This window comes from Pollachius pollachius, assembly GCF_949987615.1.
Source record: "Pollachius pollachius genome assembly, chromosome: 3".
In the NCBI taxonomy this organism is placed as follows: domain Eukaryota; kingdom Metazoa; phylum Chordata; class Actinopteri; order Gadiformes; family Gadidae; genus Pollachius; species Pollachius pollachius.
This window is the reverse complement of record NC_136936.1, coordinates 23726262-23751630: the sequence shown is the minus strand read 5'-3', so window position 1 is coordinate 23751630 and position 25369 is coordinate 23726262. Positions and strand designations below refer to the sequence as shown.

At 45.3% G+C, this 25369-nt stretch overlaps 1 protein-coding gene across 1 annotated transcript; it reads left to right on the top strand.

Moving 5' to 3' along the window:
- sidt2 (SID1 transmembrane family, member 2) lies at positions 1-25021 on the top strand. The gene is made up of 25 exons (XM_079731263.1): positions 1-699; positions 1006-1127; positions 3809-3973; positions 5799-5844; positions 6262-6363; positions 7217-7300; positions 7734-7899; positions 8911-9004; positions 11030-11088; positions 12831-12869; positions 13830-13907; positions 14970-15085; positions 15330-15403; positions 16564-16630; positions 16740-16813; positions 16894-17017; positions 17786-17903; positions 20294-20430; positions 21940-22048; positions 22214-22290; positions 22396-22442; positions 22614-22719; positions 22974-23084; positions 24470-24583; positions 24686-25021. Exons 1-25 carry the CDS (start codon positions 451-453, stop codon positions 24746-24748), a joined length of 2541 nt encoding a protein of 846 aa, XP_079587389.1. The 5' UTR covers positions 1-450; the 3' UTR covers positions 24749-25021.
- Positions 25022-25369: the final 348 nt, after the last annotated feature.

Genomic DNA, 25369 nt, shown 5'->3' with positions numbered 1-25369 from the left:
GTGACACCGACTGCCCCTATTTACCGTCCTGGATATGCAAGGGAGTACAAATTGCATAGAAATGTCATTTAGATATTGCGGCGTTTAGAGTTTAGAGATACGTACAATTTTTTTTTTTACCAGTGATTCGTTAAACGCGAGATGTTGTCGGGTCTGTTCGTAGATTAATAGTGACGTTCAGATCGGGGTGTTTCATACGGAGCGCTGGACTAGTTGGACGATGCTAACGAGCGCTAGCTGTCTAGCATAACAACACCTGCTGTCTGGTGAAATAGGGTTAGAGACTGTTGTTTTGGATGGGCGTTTTTGGGGGGATCTTAAGACAGGTCTGAGATCGTATAGTAGCTTCCTCAGCCTCTTGGTCATTGTTGCTAAAATTGTTTTATTTGACTTAAGCCAGCCTGATCGTCGAATGACAGGGGAATTAAAAAACAACCCGCAAATCAAAAGATGGTTTTGAGGAACTGCTGGAAGTCTCGACACAAGGAGAGAGGGGATCCACTGCCCCATTGGACCGGACCCGGGTTCGGACTGCTGTTGTGTCTCTTCATCCTCCAGTGTGGCTACAGCACAGGGGCAGAAGGGACCACCAAGATGGTGATCCAGAAGGAGGCAGAGTTTGATATTACTTACAACGACACGGTTACGAACGACAATCAGACCATCTATGCTTTCAATCACACGGTCTCAAGGAATAAGGTCAGTTTAAATCATATACATATAACATATACGCGTTACACAAATACATATGCATTAAGGGTCAGGGGGTGTCATAAATATATGGCCTGTTGAGCCCTTTGAGACTGTATCGGTGATTAAGGGCTATACAAATTAAATCGAATTGAATTGAATACAAGTATATACATATAACATGCATGGGATGTTTCTTGTGTTGGTTGGCGTTATATCCACATGAATAATATTGTTAATGTCTGTCTTGCCATTTTCCCTGTTCTTTATGTGTTTACCATTCACTGTCTCTGTGTTTGTGTCTGTCGTCCACAGACCGAGGGTGTGCGTGTGTCTGTAGATGTGCTGTCCGTCGGCTTGGAGAGCCCTTTTCTGTTCGTGGTGCGACAGAAGCAGGCGGTGCTTTCCTTCCAGGTTCCCCTCATCCTCAGAGGCCTGTAAGTCGTTCCACCTTGCAATCAACTGCTCTGAGAAGAAAGCAATGCAGTTCGAGCATCCAAACTGGCACACAATTTATGCTGCAATTAACCCAACTCTATCGCTGCAACTAGTGGGAATTTTGATGTGAGACTGACAGAAGGAATTTAATTGATGAATCTTGTCATACTGGTTTATGGAATAGTTTTAGCCAGGCAATGTTCTATTTCATTAATTCAATTATTTGGGATTAATAGACTTTCGTGTTTCTCTGCTTCTTTGACCAGAGACTAGAGCATGACTTGGATTCTGCATGTTTTAATGTCAATACTAGATATAATGAATCAATATTTCAGAAGATGATATTGTACTGCATTGTATACATGTCTAGTTATATAATAATTACTGATTATAATTGAATAATGTTTTTTCTTGATAATTGGTTGAACCGTGGCCTAATATATGATTACATGAACCATACATCGTGTTTCACATTCTGTGACACATGCAATGCTAAAACTCAACAACTCATCCACCAATGTTCTATCATTAGACTTCATAGCACTCCACTATATCAAAGAAATGTGTTGGAGTTAACCTTAAAGAGCCAGTGAACCCAAAACCACAAATACATTTGTCTCATATGATCATCAACAGAGTAATCTATGCTATTTTATCACTGTTACTGAATAGAAAAATGGGGTAAAATCCTATGTTTTTGCCATTCTCCCCAAAACACGATGTGAAGGTTCCTTTCTGCTCCGGAGGCAGGGGGCATTCATTCAGGAAGTCAGACTACCTTTTCCCAGGTAGACTGACATCACGACCAAGGGTTTGTGTGGACTTGTAGAGCTCTGTCTGGGCAGCGGTTGACTTCGGTTTCTGCGAGAAAGTTGGGCCTTTCGGATACTTATTGTATAACCCCATGGTCTTTGTGTGAATGACGAAGCTTCGTCTGAGTAGCGATTTGTTTAATGCAAGAGTCCGAGTGAGGGTTAGGACCACTAAAGTTTAATGCTACGGCCTGTGGCAGATTGACAATATTGCTTATTATAATGCTCGTAACAGTTACACAACGACGGTACTCAAATATTATTATTATTATATTATACTCTATACATACTCTATTATAATCTCTTTCTTAAAACTCTCAGCCCAAAACACATTTTTTGGAATCACATAGTGTTCGAATTACACCTGAAACAGAGGGCTCACTGGCTCTTTAAGTGTGTTCAGTTAATCAGCAGCACATAGTGACACTTGCCAATAAAGATAGGGTTGAACACAGAGATTAGTCTTCCACTGTTCACCCTTTGCCCACTTTAACAGTTGTCACTGCCTGGTAATAAGATGAGGTCCAAACACGTATACATGTGTCTTGCTGAATGGCATGTTGTAAAATCCCTATTTAACCGTCTTCCGACTTACATATTGGAGTAAATGTTTGCACACAACTAATTCTGTGGGTGCATTTTAGTATGATGTAGAATTAAATTACACTTCCACTGTTAGTAGACTCAACTAGTGAAGATAGGTAGATAGAGAAATGTGCAATGGCATAATATAGCCATTTTAAACAGCGTTTAATGATAGTAAAATCTTTATCAACATCAACTTTGAAGTTATGAACACATTACGTTTCCATTTTTGTGGGTGTATTTGGGTTATGACACATAATATACAGATTAAGTCTATTATGTGGTTTTTGACACAAAGACACCATTAAACTTCTTCTGTCTTCAAACCCTTCGGATTGTTAATTAGTTGAGATGATTAGGTTGTTTCATAATTGGCCGGTTGGTAGGTCAACTATTTATTTGATCAATAGTTCACATGTTCTCCTGGTTGTGCAACACAGGACCCTGGACTTTCAGTTCCTCATTTCTTCTAGTCCGCCTGGTTTACAGTGAATACACATGCCGGCACCTTGTGTCTCACATGAGTCGCATTTAGAGACTCCTCATCAGTACACGGCTGTGTTTACAGGACGTGTTTGGACAGATAGGTTTGCGAGACCATTCGTTAGCAACAAAAGGGGTTTACTGTAACAACCTCATCCTTATCTCAGCACATCATTAACATGGAACCAGACGTTGTGCTGCTGTTTGAGTGACTATGTAGTTGGCGTTGGCTGCTGTTGTTGCTGCTGCTATAAAGATAGTGCCCTTAACTGTTAGTGCTTCCATCGATATAAAATGATGTGTAATCCTTATTGCATCGGGCAATAAAGGCACAGGACGTTTATCTTAAAGTTGTTTCAAAGAGTCATCTAAGCATTGCCCTCTGTTATTGTCTCCCTCCATGTTTCCCTTATCTCTTGTTTAAGGTAATTGCCTTTATTACATGTAAGTACATTTTGGTTATAGCTGGTATAAACCTGCACTGACAATTGCTACAACGTCAAATGCACCAGTGCACCTCCTAAAAACCTGCGTCCTCTCCCCTGACACTTGGCCATTGTAGAGCTCACTGGCTCTTGTTGCTTAGCAACCATCATCACAGCCCATTTGATTAAAACATTCTCGTAGAGCCGTACACTCAGGGCAAGATCATTTACATACAATGAGTTGAGATTAAATTTCTAATTTCTCCTCGCCAACTTTTTCTATAAAATGTAGAAAGCCTTCACTGTGGCATTTCACTGTGTCACCCTACTGTCTTCTCTCCCACGGGGGACATTTCACGCCCCGCCTCTCGCCAGGTACCAGAGGAAGTACCCATACTCCCATGTGGGCCGGACCTTATGCCAGCCTCCCACTCGGGCCATCTCGGAGATGCAGTACTTCTTTGTGGACGTGTCCACTCTGTCCAGCCTGGGCACGCACTACCAGCTCAGGGTCAGCCGCGTGGACAGCTTCACCCTGCAGTGAGTGGACACATACACACACACACACACACACACACTATCCTTTCAGGGCTCCAGACTGCGGCCAAAATGTGAGAGTGTGCAACTGAATTTTACATCTGGTCGCACATGTGCGCCCAGGTAATTTGCCCTTTTTTATGTATTTATTTTTACACGGTGAAGGGGCGCGTCAACGAATCCGGAATCTGTAGCAGACCCATGAGTGTGAGAAGAATAGGAAATGGCCGCTGTTAGTGGCTAATGTGTGGAGTGGGAGGGTCCTAGAGATTAAATATTGAGTGTTCGTAAACGTCTCTGTGAGCAAACTATTCTCATTCTTACGCCCTGCGGCTAGTGTGCCAGTGCCAGAGTCCTGCATGGGTCCCGCACCAGCAATACTTAAAACCGCATCCAACCCGTGTTCTGACAGTAGCGCGAATTACATTCCGCACCCGACCCGACCGGCTACAAATTGATATCGACGCCCGACCCGCACCCGAAGGAATTAGACAGGAAAGTTAGACACATTAGATGGAACGCCGGGGAATTACACTATGTGGTGTTTGGCCTGGTGCTTTAGATTGCTGTGCAAAAAGAGCACATCATCCACTGTGGACGGTTTTAGTCGACTCCTCTGCTCCTGAATAACATATCCAGCACCGGAGACGTCTCGCTCGCAATCACAAAACCCGCGTCCGAGCCACATTGTTCAGACGTCCTACCCGACCTGCACCCGTGTCCGACACAGTACATTATTTTTCACCCGTTTCATGCAAATTCACCCGTCGGGTACCCACGGGTACCCGAACCCGGTCAGGACTTCATGTGCCATAAAGGGCTTTTCACACGGGAGGCGTTTGTTGTTCCTGCTGCATTCTCAATGGAGAGGCGAGCGGGCAGAGAGGAGGCACAGCATCCAGTCAAGCGGCACGACAAGCGGGCGCACTCCTGTGAAACTGTCGCTTCCGTGCTCGTCGAAAGCATGCACGCACACGTGGAAACAGTTGGTATAGAAGAGAATCACAATAAAATGTTACTTAACATTCCATACGCAATATATATATATATCTATATATATTTCCTGTCTATGTACTCCATTGCACATTTATGTTTGGTTTATTTTATGTACATTCTTGGCAGATATCTTTTTTTTTTTTTTTATATTGTCCATACCGTATTTATTTATCTATTTTTAGTCGTGTTTGTCATTGTTGTTATGTCTGCTCTACGTGCCTTACCTTTAATTGCCCCCTGGGGATAAATAAAGTTTTCTTGAATCTTGAATCTTGAATCCACTGCAAATTGCATTAAGGCATTGTTTATTAAAGTGCAAAAATAATAATAATTGTAGCAAAAAAGAAATCGATCTCATGCCCTATGAATCGATATTGCAAAATTTTAATGAAATCAATCCAAAATCGATTAATTGATTTTTTTTACCCGGCCCTATCATTAATACAGTGAAAAGAAATTTGCGCACAGTGCTCCTAGTGAAAAAAGTTAGTCTGGAGCCCTGCCTTTATCTAAGATGACCCAATGCAGTGCATGTGAGGGTCTGTAGTGTCAGCGCTCTGTTTGGTTGAATGGAAAGGTATTGTGAGTGGAAAAACCAAAATCATAATGGAAATAAAGCAACAACAAGTGTTGTCTGCCTTGTAGCCGGATGTGGTAAATGTTGCCGTCACAATGGTAATAGATATACACTCTGTATAAACATGATGTATGGTAGTTGGTGTACTCTCAATAGTCATTTAATCACAGTGTTAATGGTCAGCATTTGGTTGTCAGGGCATTTCGTGCGGCACTTGACAGCAGTGCCCTGTTTGTGTTTGTCTTTTATTCACAGTACGGACAAGAAGTTCAGCTTCACTGCCTCGCCATCTCAGCCACAGGTAACCGCCTTCGCCACCCAACAGCTGTGTCTGTGTGTATATGTGGGCGTGTGTCTGGTATCTGTATTAGTGTGTGTGTGTGTGTGTGTGCAGATAGCAAAGAAGGAGGGAGTTTCTGTTGTACTGTAAGTCACGGAGAGGGAAGGAGGGTGCAACATTTTATGGTTTCTCTTCTGAAACCAAAGTTTTCAGAAGAGACCTCTCCCCTACTGCTTTCAGTGTTAAAGCTACTTAAGAATGAAGATATGATGAATATACAATATATATATTTATACACACACAAATGTATTCAAGCACAACATAATGTGTCTGTTCTCTAACCCCGTTCTAGTCTCTAACGCTGTTCTCTAAACCGGTTCTCTAACCCTGTTCTCTAACCCTGTTCTCATCCCATCTGTGCGTACCCTCTCCTCTTAGTATTTCAAGTACAACTTTCCAGATGGGGTGGACACAGTGATCGTCAAGGTCAACTCTGACATGACCTTCCCCTGCTCCGTCATGTCCATCCAGGACATCCAGGTATGAGCCAATATCAATCTGTGACTAAGGCTCAATTTAGACGAAGACGATCTGGACTGAAAAAAGTGGCGTTGCGTTCTCACTTTTTACTCTGCGTTTAGACTTGCTTCTTTGGGGGGAAATCTGCGTGCATAGGGTGACGCAAAAGTGTATGAATTTCGATGTAGTATGCCAGCAGGTGGCTAGTTGATACTGTGACGCACTGCCACACAACCTATGTAATAAATTAATTATTAGGTAATTATTAGGTAATTCATGCGCCTTCTCTGTTCTGTTATATTATCTGTGATTATTCGGCTTAACTGCTGAAATGACTCCTGGATAGTTATCACAACTTGAATGTCCGACTGATGGAAATAAACCGACATGTTTGTTGTTGTTTGCCTGTACTGCACCTGGATGTGACGTAAACGCGTACGCGACGAGAGCCAGCATGAGCAGATCAGAGCACACTTTTGCGTTGTTAACACTTAAGAGGGAAACGCAACGGTGGAGCTTTTTTAAGAGTTCCACCCTGGAGGTTGGTTGGTTTTTAAGCCCCGAAAACGCTGTCGCCGTCTAAACAAAAGGCACATCTGATAAAATATTTTGACGTTTTCACCCACAAGCGTCCTCGTGTAAACAGGGCCTAAAGCAGCATGAAGTCTTCTTATAAAGCAAGGGTGTGTGGTTCATGAGAAAGATTCAGCAGAGCTTCATTGTGTCCTCATGTGTCCTCATTGTGGAGTTTCTTAATGGCAGCCAAGTAGTAGTATTTTTATAGGTGTACATTTTCATAGCTCTCTTTCTTCACTTCCCTTTCCTCCGGTTCCTTCTGGCTGTCCTCTCTGCACCCCCCCCACCCACACCTCAGTGTCCTGTGTACGACCTGGACAACAATGTGGCCTTCATCGGGATGTACCAAACCATGACCAAAAAAGGGGCCATCACTGTGCAGGTATTGTAACACAGCCAGCACACATTCACACCGATACCAACACACACACACACACACACACACACACACACACACACACACACACACACACACACACACACACACACACACACACACACACACACACACACACACACACACACACACACACACACACACACAAACACACAATTTCAATTTCAATAGTTTCAATAGTCCCAATAGAGATGTAACGACGCATGTAACTGTCCTCTCTGGATGACAGTTGTCCAATTTAAAAACCTGAACTAGTTATTATGCGGGAGAAGAGCAAAACATGTTTTTATAGTGAATACAATATTAATATAAAACTAGGTCAGTTATAAGCTTCAATGCAAAATTTGGCATAATCAACTCATTCTTTAGTTTGTAAAACATGATATGCTATGATTTTTTTCGGTCTCTTCCCCTGCAGAGGAAGGACTTCCCTAGCAACAGTTTCTATGTGGTGGTGGTGGTGAAGACGGAGGACGAGGCGTGCGGGGGTCCGCTGCGCTTCTACCCCCTGCGGCCCGACGAGCTCTTTGACGCGGGCAACCGCAGCAAGGTGCTGGACGTGGTGGTCTCCCCCGCCATCAACTGTGAGTGGGAAGCCCCTCGAAACGAACGGCACACCACCACAGTACAGCCGGGTCCACACGGCAGTAGGCCTTCATTTTCCCTATGGAGGAAAAGCCGGCAAACGTGAAACCGTGCCGCTATCTGAACATTTCTTTGCGACGGCGTAGGAATACATTTTGCTAATGATTTCAGCAGCCATTTCATGACGTGACTTTGGGTGGTGAGCAGCTATCATCGGTATATATGCACGCTAGGCTTTAATACTTTTGTTGGACAGAGACTGAGTGTTATTGTGTTGCTGGGCAGCTCGTCACGAGGTGACTTCATAGAGAGCGCAGGAGGCGAGACGCAGTGGCTGTCGTCTGCAGGGGAAAGAACAAGCAGGATTCAATCAAAGCTGGGACACATAGGATCTCGGGGGGAATTTTACAATTATTGATTCATAACCATTCCGTTCAGTGTAATTTGTCCTCTATCTCAGACCAAGGAATTCACAACGGAGAAAGACAACTACCAATAATCAGGAAGCATTGTTTTTTTGACTGTGGCAGAAAAAAACAACCTGTAGCTTTGTACACTATCGTCATTGACATCACACATCACACTCTGTGCCTCACTCATCAACAAATGATTTTGTTGAATGAACTTGAATTTAAAAGTAATCCCATAGAGCCAATCGTTAATAGTTACCAGTGTAAAGATCCACATTATTGAGATGAGGGCGGCATGTGGCTCAGGAGGTAGAGCGGGTGGCTGGCAACCGGAAGGTTGCTGGTTAGATCCTGGACGCCTACTAGAGTGTCGAGGTGTCCCTGAGCCAAGACACCTCACCCTGACTGCTCCTGACGAGCGGGCTGTTGCCTTGCATGGTGGACACTGCCATCACTTTGTGAATGTGTGCATGAATGGATGAATGTGAGGCATAATGTTAAGCGCTTTGAGTGGCCACTGGTTAAAAAAGCGCTGTATAAATGCAGTCCATTTAGCATTTACCATGAGCTATGTTTATGACCACGCCGTGTTGTTTTCAGCGGAGGTTTACGTGATGGGCATGCTCTTCTGCCTGGGCATCTTCCTGTCCTTCTACCTGCTCACCTTCCTGATGGCCTGTCTGGACAACAGGAGGTATGCACCCTCTCTCTTCAGTCAGTCTGTTGTATCCTAGCAACACCCGGCACAGTGTCTGGAACACAGGAGGTACGCACCCTCTCTCTTCAGTCAGTCTGTTGTATCCTAGCAACACCCGGCACAGTGTGGGTCTCTAGATTGAAGGAGAAAACTGTGCATGCTCGTAGCATGCAGTTTTTTCCTTTGTTCTCGAATCAAAGTGGGGTACTAGTACCCACGGGGGCACCTAGATGTATCTAGGGGGTAGAAATCTGTGCTTTACCTTCCCAAACAGTCCTGTTGCTGACTGAAGTCCCAGTACCAGAGATGTATGCAGCAGTGGAGGCTTCTCAAGTGAGGAGAGGGAGGAAGATCCTCCTTAACATTGTTGAGAATAAAAAAAGTAGATTGTCCAGACTACTTTAATGAATTAATGCCCTTAAATAGGACTACTTCAATGCCTCTGCATATGTTATGTTCATTTCCCTGGGTAAAGGGACATTAGCACCCCTTATCGCCTATTGACAATTACTTCAGGAAGGATGTTCCTCCCTCAGCCTCCATTGACTCCCATTCATCTCCCCGAAAGTGTTGGCGGCGGGTGAATAACCTCGGGTTCAATGGGAGAGAGGAGGAAATTCCTCCTCTGAGTTGGTGTGACTAGCTAAGGGATCTGGATCCCGCCTACGTCTATTCACGAATAGGCTGAAGCCCTGGTTGCGCTATGAACCAATAAGCAGGAGTCCTGGGTGTTGAGCAGCCCGGAGGGAGGGTTTATCCCCTCAAGTCTATGTTACGAGAATGAACAAACCCGCTCAGTCAAATGCCTTGTTTCCACCGAGCGGTGCGCTACTGTTCGTTGCGGTACAGTGCGGCTCTGTTCGCTTATATTGACGTTTCCGTAGCCTGTGGCCGGTCGGCTGAGCCCGCGGCCAGGCTGCGGAGCCCGTGGCCAGACTGCGGAGCCCGCAGAGAAAGAGATTGTTGCCCGCGATTGTCTCCCACCGGAGCCCCGCTGCCGGAGCACCACCACCGCAGGGCACCGGGGCATCACCGCCGCAGGGCACCGGGGCATCACCGCCACGGGGCACCAACGCCGCCAGGCAGTGGGGCTCAGGCGGGAGACAATCCCGGGCAACAATCCCTTTCTCCTCCATGTTGCAGTTCGATCTGGACTTCAGGGAGTCAAAGCCAAAGTTCCTTTCCCCCCAATTCCTTCTCAACCTTGGCAGGGATAACCCCCACTACAAGTCTCGTTGTGGAAGTACCAGAGACGTCAGCGAAGCCGACGCAGTCCAGTCTTTTCACCAAATGGGAGCTTTACGCAAACTTTACCTTATGTTGCGTGTTATGTGCCAGAACACTAACAGCAGAACGGTTATCCAAATAACAAAGAAGTGTACACACACATGTGGCACTTGCAAGGTTGTAGCTCATTGCCTCATTGGCGGGGCAATATCTTTGGGCGGGCAAAGCAGAAAAAGAGGACGTAACCTGGCCACTTATGATGACATATGGGGCCAGATTCCTAATCGGTGCGTCTCAGCTTTCATTTTTTCAAAGGCGGAGCAGGATAGCTAGTGCTCGTTTTTACACCTAACGACATTTCCAGCTACTGGGGGACCATAGGCAGGCTAGGGGAACTCATATTGATGTTAGAAAACCTCATAAAGTAAACATTTTTTGAAAGCAAAATCCTTGAAAATATTGGGTGGGACAAACACTACCATTTTAAACTTTGTGTAAAAGTAACACCTCTGACACATGTAACCAATCACAACAATGTTTATGTCCACGCGCAAATGAAAACAAAACTCCTGTCATACATTGCTACATAGCTTAAAAAAGTTAGAAGTTTGGGAACCACCGATCTAGAGAGGCACACTGCTCGGGTGATGCCCAGATACAATGATCTACGCTAGTGCAGACCACTGCATGAACCCCACATCCACACCTACGAGTGTGTTTTTATACACCTTTCACGTCGTGCACTTTCACGTCGAGGTTCACTGATGCGCCACTGTCCTTCGTGCTTGTGTTCAGAGCGAACAGGAAAAGAGAGCTGCTGGTGCATCCCCCCGACATGTCACCTGCAGAGACAGGTAGGACCACCGCACACACTCCACCCCAGCACGGCTCCTTTAGACTGTAGAGGACGTATCAAACACACCCTATGTGTCTGTGAACCGGGACGAGGCAGTATAGGAGATCATATCATCATGGGGGAATTTTACAGTATGTACAATTCCCTGCATCTGCCTATGAATTAATTTCCATTGACGCAATCAGGCATGGAATCCGACTGAGATGTTAATAGTTATACTAGTATGTATTTGAAAATGTTTTGAGATTATTTTGCAGATTATTCAGTAATAACTTCTAATGATGTTTATTTTTGATAATGAGTCATATTATGACTATTGATTCTTTGTTCATACAATGCAAATGAAGGCAAACAAACTATAATGGGTACCTACAGTAAATGCATAAACGTTCTGAGCACATCAAATGTTTTTATGTTGCAAAAAAGAAACCAATGTTGTGAAGCATAACAGCTTCTAGTGTCCTTTTGGTCCCTTGTTGCCTATCCCTTCTGAATACAAATCTTTCCTTTCTCTGCCTCATGCGATTACTGGTGTGCAGCCTCTCTACTTGGTAAGACTGGAGACGGCATAATAACATTGTTTAGAGGACTCATTATTTGCCTGCTATTCTTTTATTTCTTCCATCTGCGAGTGCGCACACACACAAACACACACGCACACGCACACACCTCTTTAAGCATGTGGAGTGGTCCTGCAGGCACATCAAGAGCGACCTATGTTGAAATTCTTAAATACAGAGAACAGACTTGGGTTGCCTTAAGTTTGTATTGCAATACAGGAGGAACACGTTCACAAGCCATTCAGGAGTGTCTCTCTCCTGGTTAGGTGAATATTATTGACACAAGGTCCTCACAACACATGAGGATCTAAGCATATATGTGCCTGGCCTTGTATACATTGTAGTTATCATTGTGGTTATCTTATGGAAACTGATCATATAGTTCACAGCACTTTTAGGAGTCTAAGCAATGCTTTTTAAAAGATAAACTACCACATATATTATACACCACAATATTATTACACCTAACATTAATATTTCCAATACACATCTGTGCTGTCACTCTTTCAGAATGTATTTTAATATCACAGAGTGATCAGACACTAGCCTTCCACTGCTTGTCGACGGTGTGATCCCTCCTATAGTTCAGCTTGTATTTGATCTGATTCCTCTGCGCACTTCTTTTTATAAACACATTATCAATAGAAGTTGAATAAGAACCTAGAACCAAACGTGCTCCCTTTGTTTCACAACTATAAATACCACAATGTCATTGATTTGTTGTGGCATTGCATCCTGGCACGCTTACCGTCCAAATGCCGCTCTAACCCTCCGTCCCCTCCCGTTTGTTTGGATCTCAGTAACTTGATTTCATCTACAATCTACACTACAATCCATGCTGTCCATATACATGTCAGTGCAAGCATGTGGGGCAAGCATGGGCGGCATGTGGCTCAGGAGGTAGAGCAGGTCGGCTGGTGACCGGAAGGTTTCTAGTGTTGAGGTGTCCCTGAGCGAGACGCCTCACCTGGACTGCTCCCGACAAGCTGGCTGTCGCATTGCATGGTTGACACTGCGTCGGGTGTGTGAATGTGTGAATGAATGGGTGAATGGGAGGTAATATTGTAAAGCGCTTTGAGTGGCCACTCTCTCTAAATGCCGTCCATTTACCAGGTACTTCTGTTTTGTATGACATGTATTTAAGGTCATCCGTGTGTCTCCTTCTATCCTCCACATGCAGGAAAGACTCCAGCCTCTCCCTACGAGTACGGCTCCTTTGGTGAGTATTGACTGTCTATGGTGTTGTGGACTGATGGAATAGGCCTTATTTATCTTCCGGCCATTTGGGTTCCCTCTGGGTTTGAAACACTAGCCGAGTGGGGGAACTGTATGCAAAAGTGTGGACAGCAAACGTTTGGATTAAAGGGACAGTGAATGTAGAATACAAAATAATACCACCAAGACGTGCATAAGGGGACAAGGGGAGGGAGTTCAGGGTTTCCTAAGATGTTATTTTTGTGTAGCTGTGTCTAATGAGGAGACTACCGCAAAGGAGGGTTGTATTGTGGTGTAGTTTGCGATCTGAATGTTACACGTTTTGAGCTACGAAACCGAACAACAGGTTCAGCTGAATGACAACAAAATGCAAATTACTTTCTGCTACAATCAGACCGATTGTTACACACACACACACACACACACACACACACACACACACACACACACACACACACACACACACACACACACACATACACACATTGACACCAACACACACACATTGACACACACACACAAACAAACACACACCCCCCCCACACACACACACACACACACACACATTGACAGACACACATTGACACACACACACACACACATTGACACACACACACACAAACAAACATTCACACACACACACACACACACATTGTCACTCACACACACACACACAGTCACACACACACACACACACATGATCACAAACACACACACTTTGTGTCAAACATACACACACACACACTCACACACACACACACATTGACACACACACACGCATTGTCCCACATACACACGCATTGTCACACACACACACACACACACACACTTTCTCACACACACACACACACACACACACACACACTTTCTCACATACACTTTGTCACACACACACATTCTCTCACACACACACACAGACACACACACGCACACAAACCAATGAATTCACGCTGTTCTCCCCCAGCTGACAACGGGAGCACGCTGAGCTCTGAGGCAGTGACGGACAGTGCCACGTCCACAGACAACAACTACGGTTACCTGGGTAGGACACACGCTACATGCTGTCTGCACACACACACGCAATGTTGTTAATGTTTGCTGCATAGTCATCCATGGGCATTTAGCCTCGCAAAATGATTAGAGAATGTTAGGATGACACTTTGTCACATTGTGCTCTAGGTGCATTCTACAAATAGTTTCATGTTTGTGAAACAATTCATAAAGAGGGTGTTAATTCATTATCCTATTATGAGTTACTGTAACCTAGAAGGGTGATACCTAAAATAATCCGTATTGGTGGCTCTGACGTAATCTTGTCATTGCTGATGACTCAGAATGACATCATCAGGAGCTTACGTTTGTTTTGGGTCATTTACTGCCTGACTCCCACTCCCTACCCATACTGAACCAGTATAGGTATCGGTCCACTGGGTTGTATACATGTTAAAATGAAACTCATTCTTTATTTCAAGTATTCATCTCTCCCCTATCGTATGTTTTAAACCATGTCGTACAGTTGAATATCACTCACACACCAGCTGTTCCTGGTCCCCCACGCTCCGTCCCGACGTCGTAGGGAAGGCTTCTCTCGGCCACGGTCCTTCATTTGTTGTGTTTATTGTTTTTGTTCTTCAGGACGGGAGCCTTTTAAACGCCGAACAATCCTCACTCACCTTCACCACATAGCCGTCCACATTGGTGACCCCCTCACTCCCTCACTGCCTCGAGGCCCGGCCCCTTAATCAGTCCAATCACCGCACCTCCTTAATCTGCACCAACCAATCCCCCTCCAGAGCAATCTCCTTCATGTGTGTAATTCAAATCGGGTCAAACAGCATCGAAATGACCTCCGACATAATCACGACTCGGAATGAAGGGTCGATCAACCAAACTGAGCAAATTGAGGTTGTCAATTCAAGCAGACGGGATGTTTTAATTCAACATAAACAAATCCTCTGTCGCCCCGCCCAGGGCTATGATCCCGCCTCCGATGGGTGACCTATGACCCCTGTACTCCAACGCCCTGGGTCTTAACTGTGTGTGTGTGTGTGTGTGTGTGTGTGTGTGTGTGTGTGTGTGTGTGTGTGTGTGTGTGTGTCCTCAGAGCGCACTCTGGACAGTGTGGGCCGGAGCCGGGCGGAGTCTCTAAGCTCGGTGGAGGAGGACGACTACGACACGCTGGCCGACATCGACTCGGACAAGAACATCGTACGCACCAAGGTCCGCCCCCTTCCTCCCTTGCAGAACAACAAAAACCCTGTTTTTGTTATGTTTTTGTGTGTGTTAGCAGTAGTGTGTTCTGGGTTATTGTCTGGTGCGTCCACATGTCCACCTCATGCAGGTGGTCATGAGGCAGCGGTCATACTATTATCGAGTATCGAACGCCACTTGCTGCTGCTGCGAGATCAAACGGACCGTTTCAGCGGTCGGTGTTGACGGAGGCTTCTTCTTCCCTGTCCCACAGAAGTTCCTGTACGTGTCAGACCTGTCCCGCAAAGACAAGAGGGTCCTCAGCAAGAAGTATCAGATCTACTTTTGGTAAGGAGGCCTTGTTGAGCGTTTGACCCCAGAGCCACACAGAACACCGGTCGCTTTTTTTCTTCTTGTTTGGGATAAAACCACAAAGCTTTTTGATGAAGGGCTTGACATGTACACTCTCTTTTACACCTATGTTTCTCTGGTTACGGGGAGAGATTCAAACACGATCGAGATGAGAGAGTGTGAGCTTTGAGGAGAAAAACACAGCAACAATTCTTGTATGGTTGGTTGATTTATCTTTATGGGGCTACATTTCCCGGTACACATAAGACGCCACATTCCCCACAGCAAAACCCCTGGAGACATCCATGCTTGATTTGAGTGAATCATGAACAGACGGGCTTTCTCATTCCTTTACCGCTTCACCCTTTTCATTGTTTATATCGGGATGAAATTGGAATTTGCATTTTGTTCGTTGCATCAAAGAAACATTTTATAAATACCTGAACACCCTGCCTCCAGCGAGGACTTCAGAGAGGTCTGGATGATTGAGCTTTCATGGCACCATGACAACCAGCGATCAACAATGCCAGCGGTTGATAGATGGCGTCAAACAGACAGGATGGACTGCATTAGATGGAGCAGTCGTGAAACGCTCATCCTTCCCTGGGCTCATCGCCCAGGGAAGGATCACACGGCGCTTTGTAAGGTTTATACTGAGAAGGAGAGGTGGAAGGTTAAGCGGTGAGCTCGCCCCACTTTGTCATTTAAGATCCCATATCATGCTTTTCAAGGGTTAATAATTGTATTTGGGGATTCTACTAGTATAGGGTTACATGCCTGTATGTTAGAAATACCCCTTATTATTTTCACACTGTTCATTTCTGCAAAACCTATTTCAGTGTCTTTCAAAAACGGTCTGATTCGTATCATGTCGCTTTAAGGCCCCCCGCCCGGGTAGCCCAGTCTGCTGTGATTGGTCAGCACGCTCACTCTGTTGCAACGTCACTATATTACGGAATTACAGTTTGAGTGCTAACAAGCTGTTTCACACACTTATTGAGGGGCGTTCTCAAGCTCGAATACTCTCCCTTGCTCGGACTCGGTTTTTCTAGCCTAGCAGACGTAAAACATGTATGCATACTTTATTACCAGTCTAAAGCAAATGGAAAAGTGGAAAAAGCATGATATCCCCCCTTCAAAGTGTCCGTCTCCATCAGGAACATCGCCACCATCGCCGTGTTCTACGCCCTGCCTGTGGTCCAGCTGGTCATCACCTATCAGACGGTACGGCGCCACCACTGCCCCTCCATCCGCCTTATGTGGACGCGTGCTCTGGGGAGAGTAAAACAGCTGTAGTAACTCTCTCCCTCTCCCCCTCGCTCCCTGGATTCAGGTTGTGAACGTAACAGGAAACCAGGACATCTGCTACTACAACTTCCTGTGCGCCCATCCCCTGGGAGCGCTGAGGTGTGTGTGTGTGTGTGTTAGCAGTAATGTGTTCTGGGTTATTGTCTGGTGCTGATGCCTCTTGTCTCCCCCCCCCCCAGTGCGTTCAACAACATCCTCAGTAACGTTGGTTACGTGCTGCTGGGCCTCCTCTTCTTGCTCATCGTCCTCAAGCGAGACATCGTCCACAACCGCGCCATGTTCCGCAACGAGCTCAACGCACTGGTGAGGCCAAGGACCGCTTGTATACATACAAACGCACGCACGTAAACACACATACACACACACACACACACAAATACAGATACACGGAGTCATATGCACACACACACGCACACAGACGCGCACGCACGCACACACACACACGTACGCACATACACAAACACACAAATACACACACGTACGCACATACACAAACACACAAATACAGATACACGGAGCCATATACACACACAGACGCGCACGCACATACACAGCCACATACACACAGCTACATACCGACACAAACACCCAGACGCACACGCAGCGACAGACACAGACATACAGCCACATACACACAGCTCCCTAAAGACACGCACAAACACTGCCACATGCACACAGACACACACACACTGCCACATACACACAAATACAGCAACATACACACAGCTAAATACAGACACACACAGACACACACAGCTAAATACACACACACACACACACACACACACACACACACACACACACACAGAGGGAGCTACAGGGAGTACTGGAGGTCTTGGGTTGCATACTGTCTCTCATGGTCTGATGAAGCCCCTCCCCTCCCCTCCTCTATTCAGGAGCAGTCGGGGGAATCTAAATTTTGAATGTCGGGGTTACAGTTAGATTCTAAACGATTCCCACGTAGATTCTCATCCTTTAAAATTGTATTTTTGTAAGATGTGAATCATTTCAGAATAATAGAACATAAGAATCAAGATTCTTACATTACATTTTTTCTCCACTCCCCTTCAGGAGTGTGGCATCCCCAAGCACTTTGGGCTGTTCTACGCCATGGGCACGGCCCTGATGATGGAGGGGCTCCTCAGTGCCTGCTACCACGTCTGCCCCAACTACACCAACTTCCAATTCGGTAGGTTTACTTATCCAGGACCCCCGACCACCATGTTTAAACTAGGGGTTGGAATCATAATCATTCTTATGACAAATGTACTTATTGTAACAAATGCACTTATTGTAAGTCGCTTTGGATAAAAGCGTCTGCTAAATGCCCTAAATGTAAATGTAAATGGAATCACAAAGTCCCTGACCATACGATACGCGATACATGGCCCGTGATACCGATCATTCTGCAATCATTCATGGAAGTTTCCTTCATTCATGGAAGCAGGGAAATCTGTTTAGAGCCCCTTATTTTATTAATTAAAATATCTAAATGAAACTCATATCTAAAATATCTAAAATATAGATATTTGGGGTTATATTTTCTGTCTAACTCTTCAACCCCTAGTTTAAAGCCTTCTGTTTAGTCGTCTGCCTCCGCTCTGCTGTCTGGTGTGTTAGCTTGGCGAGGGGACTGTTTATGAGATGTGTTTCATAGAGGGTAATATATACACCACAACGCAACCCCCCTGTATCTGACCCAGAGCCAGAGGGCACCACGTCATCAGGTACTCGTTATCACCATGATAAGTTGTAGCTTATTTGGGAAGGACTTTAACCTTCCCATTATCCTTATGGCTGCTGTACCGAACCGTCACGGTACAGGCACTTCGGTGCGGTTACAGAGGTGTACCGCGGTTTGTAAATGTGGCGTACATAGCGTTAATATGGCGAATGTAAAGTCTTGTTTTGCGATGCGGAATTTTAAACTTGAAGTCAGAGTTCCACCCGGACCGTTTGAACAAAGTATACGACTCTGTAATCCGCTCAGCAGCTCTCCGTCGGGATGTCGGATGCGCAATGCAATTCGCCGCCCGATCTATCTTATATGTTGACTACAAACCATGTAAGCAGTGTTGTCAAATAAACTTCCAAAGTTTTTAAATCCTATTTGGTGTTTTATTGGTCCTTAAGGTGCAAAGTAAACAATGTACAAAGTAATTAAGGTGCAAAGTCAAACCGGAGAAGTGATTCAGGAAATTATTTAGTTAGAGGACCAATCACAGCCCTTGCCGTCTCCGTTGCGTCGACCAATACGTCCATGGCGTCGACGGATAGCTAAAAAATATTGGATGTGCACGTAAGCTACGGAGAGGGTCTCCGACAGGCTCTCCGGCTATGGAGAGGGCTCTCCGTTTCTACGAACAGCACTTTAACATGCACACGCATTTGAAAAGGCACCATCCAGGTGTTAATATCACCGTTGCTGTGAAAAAAAAAAAAACTGTGCAAACCCAGCTCACAACACTATTTCAACAACCCCTGTCTGGGTATTCAGAAATGCAAATGCCATAACCAAGTTTATTGGTGTTTTCATTGCTGCTTATCTACGGGTTAAGAAACAAGCAGTTTTTTTTAATTTTCCCCTTAACTATTAACCGTACCGTACCGTACCGTTACTTAAAAACCAAGGTACGTACCGAACCGTGACTTTTGTGTACCGTTACACCCCTAATCACTGATGATATGTCCAGAGGCATCACTAGATGTATGTACACAGTTATTATTTTAATTTTCTTTTCATATTTGGGTAGATGCTTTTACTTCCTGCAATGCAAACTGTCAGTTGACTATGCAAAGGAATTGTTTCCTTAATAATTTGTTATAAATTAATGTTTTACTGGGTGATTCAAGTTCAGGTAAAAAAGATGACGGTTTAATGTTGAAATAAAACTGACATATTGAACCGGCATCTTTAGTTTATTGAACACCTGTATGAAAGTAACCCTTTTGAATGCTATCTTTAGAAACCTATGGCTCACTGACCACAAGGTGTTACCTTCACTTCCACTTTGTAGAGAAGCACCCTCATATGTTTTATTAACATTACCTAAGACCAGGCAATTTCTATTCCTGTTTCAAACATCCCTTACTGAAAACACTCAAACCTGCACCTGCACTGCATCTACGCTCTACAATGAGTGACCTCTAGTGGCTCCAGTTGGAGCCACAGTTAAAAGATATATGGTAAATGGACTGCATTTATACAGTGCTTTTCTAACCAATGGCCACTCAAAGTGCTTTACAATATTTCCTAACATTCTCACATTCATCCACACATTCACACACCGACGGTGGTGTTAAACATGCAAGGCGGCAGTCAGCTCGTCAGAAGCAGTTAGGGTGAGGTGTCTTGCTCAGGGACACCTCGATACTAGGAGGAGCCGGGGATTGAACTGGCAACCTTACCGCCCCGTTATCATTTTCAGGCCTGAGATTTCCCCATGATTTGGTTAAATATTCCCTGGATGGATTGTTTCATGGACAGGAAACCTTCTCATTCAATATGTTTTGACTAAAAGAGCTGCATTAGGGAAGTTCCAGACTTGAACCTCCATCCCTCCACTCTGCTATGTGCAGACACCTCCTTCATGTACATGATCGCGGGGCTGTGCATGCTGAAGCTGTACCAGAAGAGACACCCCGACATCAACGCCAGTGCCTACACCGCTTACGCCTGTCTGGCCGGGGTCATCTTCTTCTCTGTGTTGGGAGTGGTAAGCCGGACCACACACGCAACCACACTCACACCAACACGCTCATGCACACACATGCACACGCACACATAGACACAAAGACACACACACACACACACATAGACACAAAGACGCGCGCACACAAACACAGACACAGACACACAAAATGGTGAATAATCCAGATTTTGTAGACATGGGTATTGAATGTCCCCTGCAGCATATATGTCTAGCACGATGATGATTTATCATGTGGACATGCAGATATGAATATGTAACTTTCGCAGGGCCCCCTTAAAGGTCCCATGACATGCCACCAGGTGTGAGTGTGATTAGCCGTTACAAGCCGTTTTGAAAATTTGCCTCTTATGCAGTGATGGGAATAACGGCATTATAAATAATGGCGTTACTGACTGCGTTTTCAGTAACAAGTAATCTAATTGATTGCTCTAACCATCATTCTAACGCTTTTACCGTTACTTCCACAAAATGTGGCGCGTTACTATAATTGAAGCTGTTATTTCGTCAGACTAACTTGTTCTCTCTCTTTACTGTTCTTCCTTGGTTAGTGGGCACGAGACAATCGCATTAATGATAACGATTGTCTGAGGTAAAGTAGAATGTCATGGTAAGCCAATCAGAGGTAGAGTTCAGCGGGTGTTGTTTACACATTCGAAAGCACGCAGAGTTGGACACACAACGACACAAGTGAATCAACGTGAAACAGGAATGCTGAGCCCAAATAATCCAAAAACAGCCTTCTTTAAATGGAAGTATTGCCATTACTTTTCCCTCCAAGATATTAAAGGAAAGAGTGTAATCGCGACATGCACATTATGCTCTGGACAAAGTGCCTCTCCACGTCGGTGTCAAGTCATTCAAACATCTTTCAATGTTGCATGCTTTCGTACATGAACATGCACATGTAGTTTGAGTTCGATTAAAGAGGGGTAGTGGTCATTTAAAAATGTACTTGAAAGTAATGCAATAGTTACTTTCCACAATAACTAGTTAATTTTATAATTTGTAATGGAGTAAGTACTTTAGTTACTTTTTGGGAGATGTAACTGTAACCAATTACTTTTTTTAAGTAACTTGCCCAACACTGCCCTTATGACATCACAAGTGCGCGTGTCCACCTAGATGTGTGACGGATAGATGAGCAACATTTGCTACAGTCCACGGGGTAGGCTGGTAGACTGATCTATCGAGGACACATCTAGGTGGACACACCCACTTGTGATGTCATAAGGGTCAGATTTTCAAAACGGCTTGTAAGGCTAATCACACTCACACCTGGTGGCATGTCATGGGACCTTTTAAGGAAATGACAAAATCTCTTGCACTTCTAGCGACATGCAAAAGGTGCAATTTTAATCTTACACATTTCACACACGTGTGTGAACATATTGAGCCTACTCTGGGGTCTAAGTGTGTTGGAGAGAGGAGGAGAGGGAGTGGGGGACTGGTGGACCCCATCTGGATGGCGCTGATACCAGCTGAATGTGTATGTGTCTGTGTCTGTCGGTGCAGGTGTTTGGCAAGGGCAACATGGTGTTCTGGATCGTGTTCTCTGTGATCCACATCCTGGCCACGCTGCTGCTCAGCATACAGCTGTACTACATGGGCCGCTGGAGGCTAGGTACGGAGGGGGGGGGGGGGGGGGAGAGAGAGAGAATTGTACCTATCTTATGATGAGAAATGATGTGCTTTTGATGTTAACATCACTCTGAATTGTCCTACAACATTCTATTCTTGGTAACTTGTTCCCCCTCTGACCCACTTCACTGTTTTGTTCTCATTTCAGACTCGGGCATCATGCGTCGCATAGTGAACGTCATCTACACGGACTGCGTCCGACAGTGCAGTGGGCCCATGTACGTGGTGAGTACCCAGTCCGGGCCAAAGCTAATGTACTGCGATGGCACAGATGCCCACCTGTTGACCTAGTCCTGCTGCTTGTTGACCCCCTCCGTGTGTTGTTCTCAGGACCGTATGGTGCTGCTGGTGATGGGGAACATCGGCAATTGGTCTCTGTGAGTCTGTTTACGTTACTATCCCAATGTATTTTATGTTTGTTTTCATATGGTCATGTTTGTGACGTCTGCAATGTTTATGAAATCCATGATAAGCAATGGGCTCTAACTCTGTTCTATTAATCCCTGTGTGTCTGTCTGGGTTCTCCCTCCCTCCCTGCCTGTCCACAGGGCTGCCTATGGTCTCATAGTGAGACCCAATGACTTTGCCTCCTACCTGTTGGCCATCGCCATCTGCAACCTGCTGCTTTACTTTGCCTTCTACATCATCATGAAGGTGACTGTGTGTGTCTGTGTGTGCGTTTATTCATGAATCGTTTGTGGTCACGGACCCAAATTTGCCAGCATACTTAATAAATGTGAAATTGAAGTAATAATGGCGTGTCCAATTTACATATCCAATAGGAGAGTGATACTGTGAAATAACATAGTTGTGGAGATCAGTGACTGAGTCTGTGTGTTTGTGTGTGTGTGTGTGTGTGTGTGTGTGTGTGTGTGTGTGTGTGTGCATGTGCGTGTGCGTGGCTACAGCTACGGAGTGGCGAGCGGATCCAGTGTTTGGCACTGGTCTGTATCCTCTTCACAGCCGTCGTGTGGGGCTTTGCACTTTTCTTCTTCTTCCAGGGCCTCAGCACTTGGCAGGTACACACACACACACACACACACACACATACACACATACACACACACACACACGTTGGGCCCTATTTTAACAGTCTGAAACGCAAGTGAGAAGCGCGAGTACGCAAGTAGCTTTGTGGCCGGTTCTATGGCAATGTTGCTATTATACCGGTGATAAATGACTCTTGCGCCCGACGCAAATCTAAAAAGGGTTGCCCTGAAGTAACCTAATTACCCGTAGGTGTGGCTTGGGCGTAACATGCAATAAATCAATGAGAGTGCCGTCTCCCATCCCCTTTAAGAGCCATGAGTGCATTTGAATCTGACGAGTTGATATTTTTACAGCGCGTTTGCAGTCTCCGATGAGACAGATGCATGCCCACATGAATTTCAAACTTCAAATGGCTCAGTTTATGGCCAAATAATATGGTCTGATTCACACATGGAATAGCATTTTCTTCCACAACTTCAGAAATACTGAGTCCTCAAATAAATTTTGGCAAAAAAACTTAACACACATGATAAGCGGTAACCGTGGTTCTTTTTAATGATATACGCAATACATTAACAAACATTGTTTCTTACCAGTATTGTATGCATCATCGTTATCGACTTGTGTTCTCAATATGCATGTGTCCCAACGTTAATATACATTGCCATGGACTGTATTATTCGTTACGTGTTAGTAACTAGTAAGTAGTTTGCGTGTGTTTAAACAGATGGATGCACACGCGCGCGCCCGCATTCATTCATTATTTTTAACACTCACTCGCGTTAAAACAATGTTCTCTCACGATCAAATACTCATCAATCATAAAAGTTATTAGCTTGTACACGATGTCTGTGTCAAGAAAATATGTGCCTGCTGTACGGTGTTTGCAGATGCATTGATTTAAAAGTACAACTTGTTACCGCTGTATCAGCTGTTCTTTCTCAAATAATTTACCAAGAATGTGTGGCTAGGTAGATGAGAGAAGCAAAGTGTATGTGCAAGGTGCACAAGCAACATTATGCATGCGCCCTTAAAATAGCATCTGAACAACACGCCACTGACTTTAAACCAGGTATTTCCTGGTTTGTGGCGGAATTGTTTTCTGAAACTGCAAAATAGCACCAGGGAACGTTTGCGCCAGAACACACCTCCTCCTTTTGCTGAACCGCCCCTTGGGGCTCTAGATCATTCCCTAATTTAGCGACGCGTGCCTGTGGAGGGAAAAGAATGCTCCACGCCAGTTGCAAACTAGCAACGACACATGCGTCGGTGTAGAAAGTAAATTGTGCTGGATGCAAGATAGGGCCCGTTGTCTCATTTTGACGTAGAAATCTCTTTTCCAGGGTGATGTCTTTTGAGCGCCACTGTGCAATCATGGGATGTTTTTCTTCTGTTTTTCTTTCCTCCCTGACAGAAAACTCCGGCAGAGTCTCGTGAGCACAACAGAGAGTGCATCGTGCTGTCCTTCTTCGACGACCACGACATCTGGCACTTCCTGTCCTCTATCGCAATGTTTGGCTCTTTCCTGGTACGGAACACGTACCAGATAAATCGGGCAAAAAATCAACCTAACATTCCAAGTGGCTCAACTACCATTTTAACTGACCCCCCTGTCTCTGTCCCCCATTAGGTCCTCCTGACAATGGACGACGACCTGGACACCGTCCAGAGAGACAAGATCTACGCCTTCTAGAGCTGCACTCCACCTCCAGCTTACCGCCAAGCTCACTCTCCCCCCTCCTCTTTCTCTCTCTCTCTCTCTCTGTCTCCTCGCCCCCCATACTTGCTAGCTGTTAGCAGAAATGGTTCTTTAAACACAAAACAAAGGAAAGATACGGCCAGTGGTTCTGCCAGGAGCACTGGGAGCCCGGACGCCTCCCACAGCCAGTGTGTGGAGGAGGAGGAGGAGGACGCCAGGACTCCTCCTCCTCACACCACGCCCACCAGTATGGACGCTCGACGCGCCAGGATGGAACTGGGGGGGGGGGGGGGGGGGGGGGGGGGTCGTGACGTGAGCAGTGCCGGATGGGTTTTGGTGTGTCTTTTTTATTTTTGGTTTGTTTAACCTCTGACCCCCTCGCTGCCACTCAACTGTCGAAACGCTCGCCTGTGTTTGATGTTTACCTGACGGCATTGCGTCAAAAGGGGGAGGATCATCACACCATTCGCTGTCGTCAACGTCTCCTGCGTGGTCTTGGCTCTTATTTATGTCTGCATCACAGACCTATGAAGCAACCAAGAGCTGCTTCAAGTTTTTTTTAGCTGTTTATATGCTGTGGGTTTATACACTGCGTGTGGATGTGTGTGCGTAAGC

Bases quoted from the DNA above. Each gene is read 5' to 3' on its own strand.
- sidt2 (XM_079731263.1), top strand. From the start codon at position 451: ATGGTTTTGAGGAACTGCTGGAAGTCTCGACACAAGGAGAGAGGGGAT. The intron at 15,404-16,563 runs GTAAGGAGGCCT...CGTCTCCATCAG, and splicing joins AAGTATCAGATCTACTTTTG to GAACATCGCCACCATCGCCG. The intron at 24,584-24,685 runs GTACGGAACACG...GTCCCCCATTAG, and splicing joins CAATGTTTGGCTCTTTCCTG to GTCCTCCTGACAATGGACGA.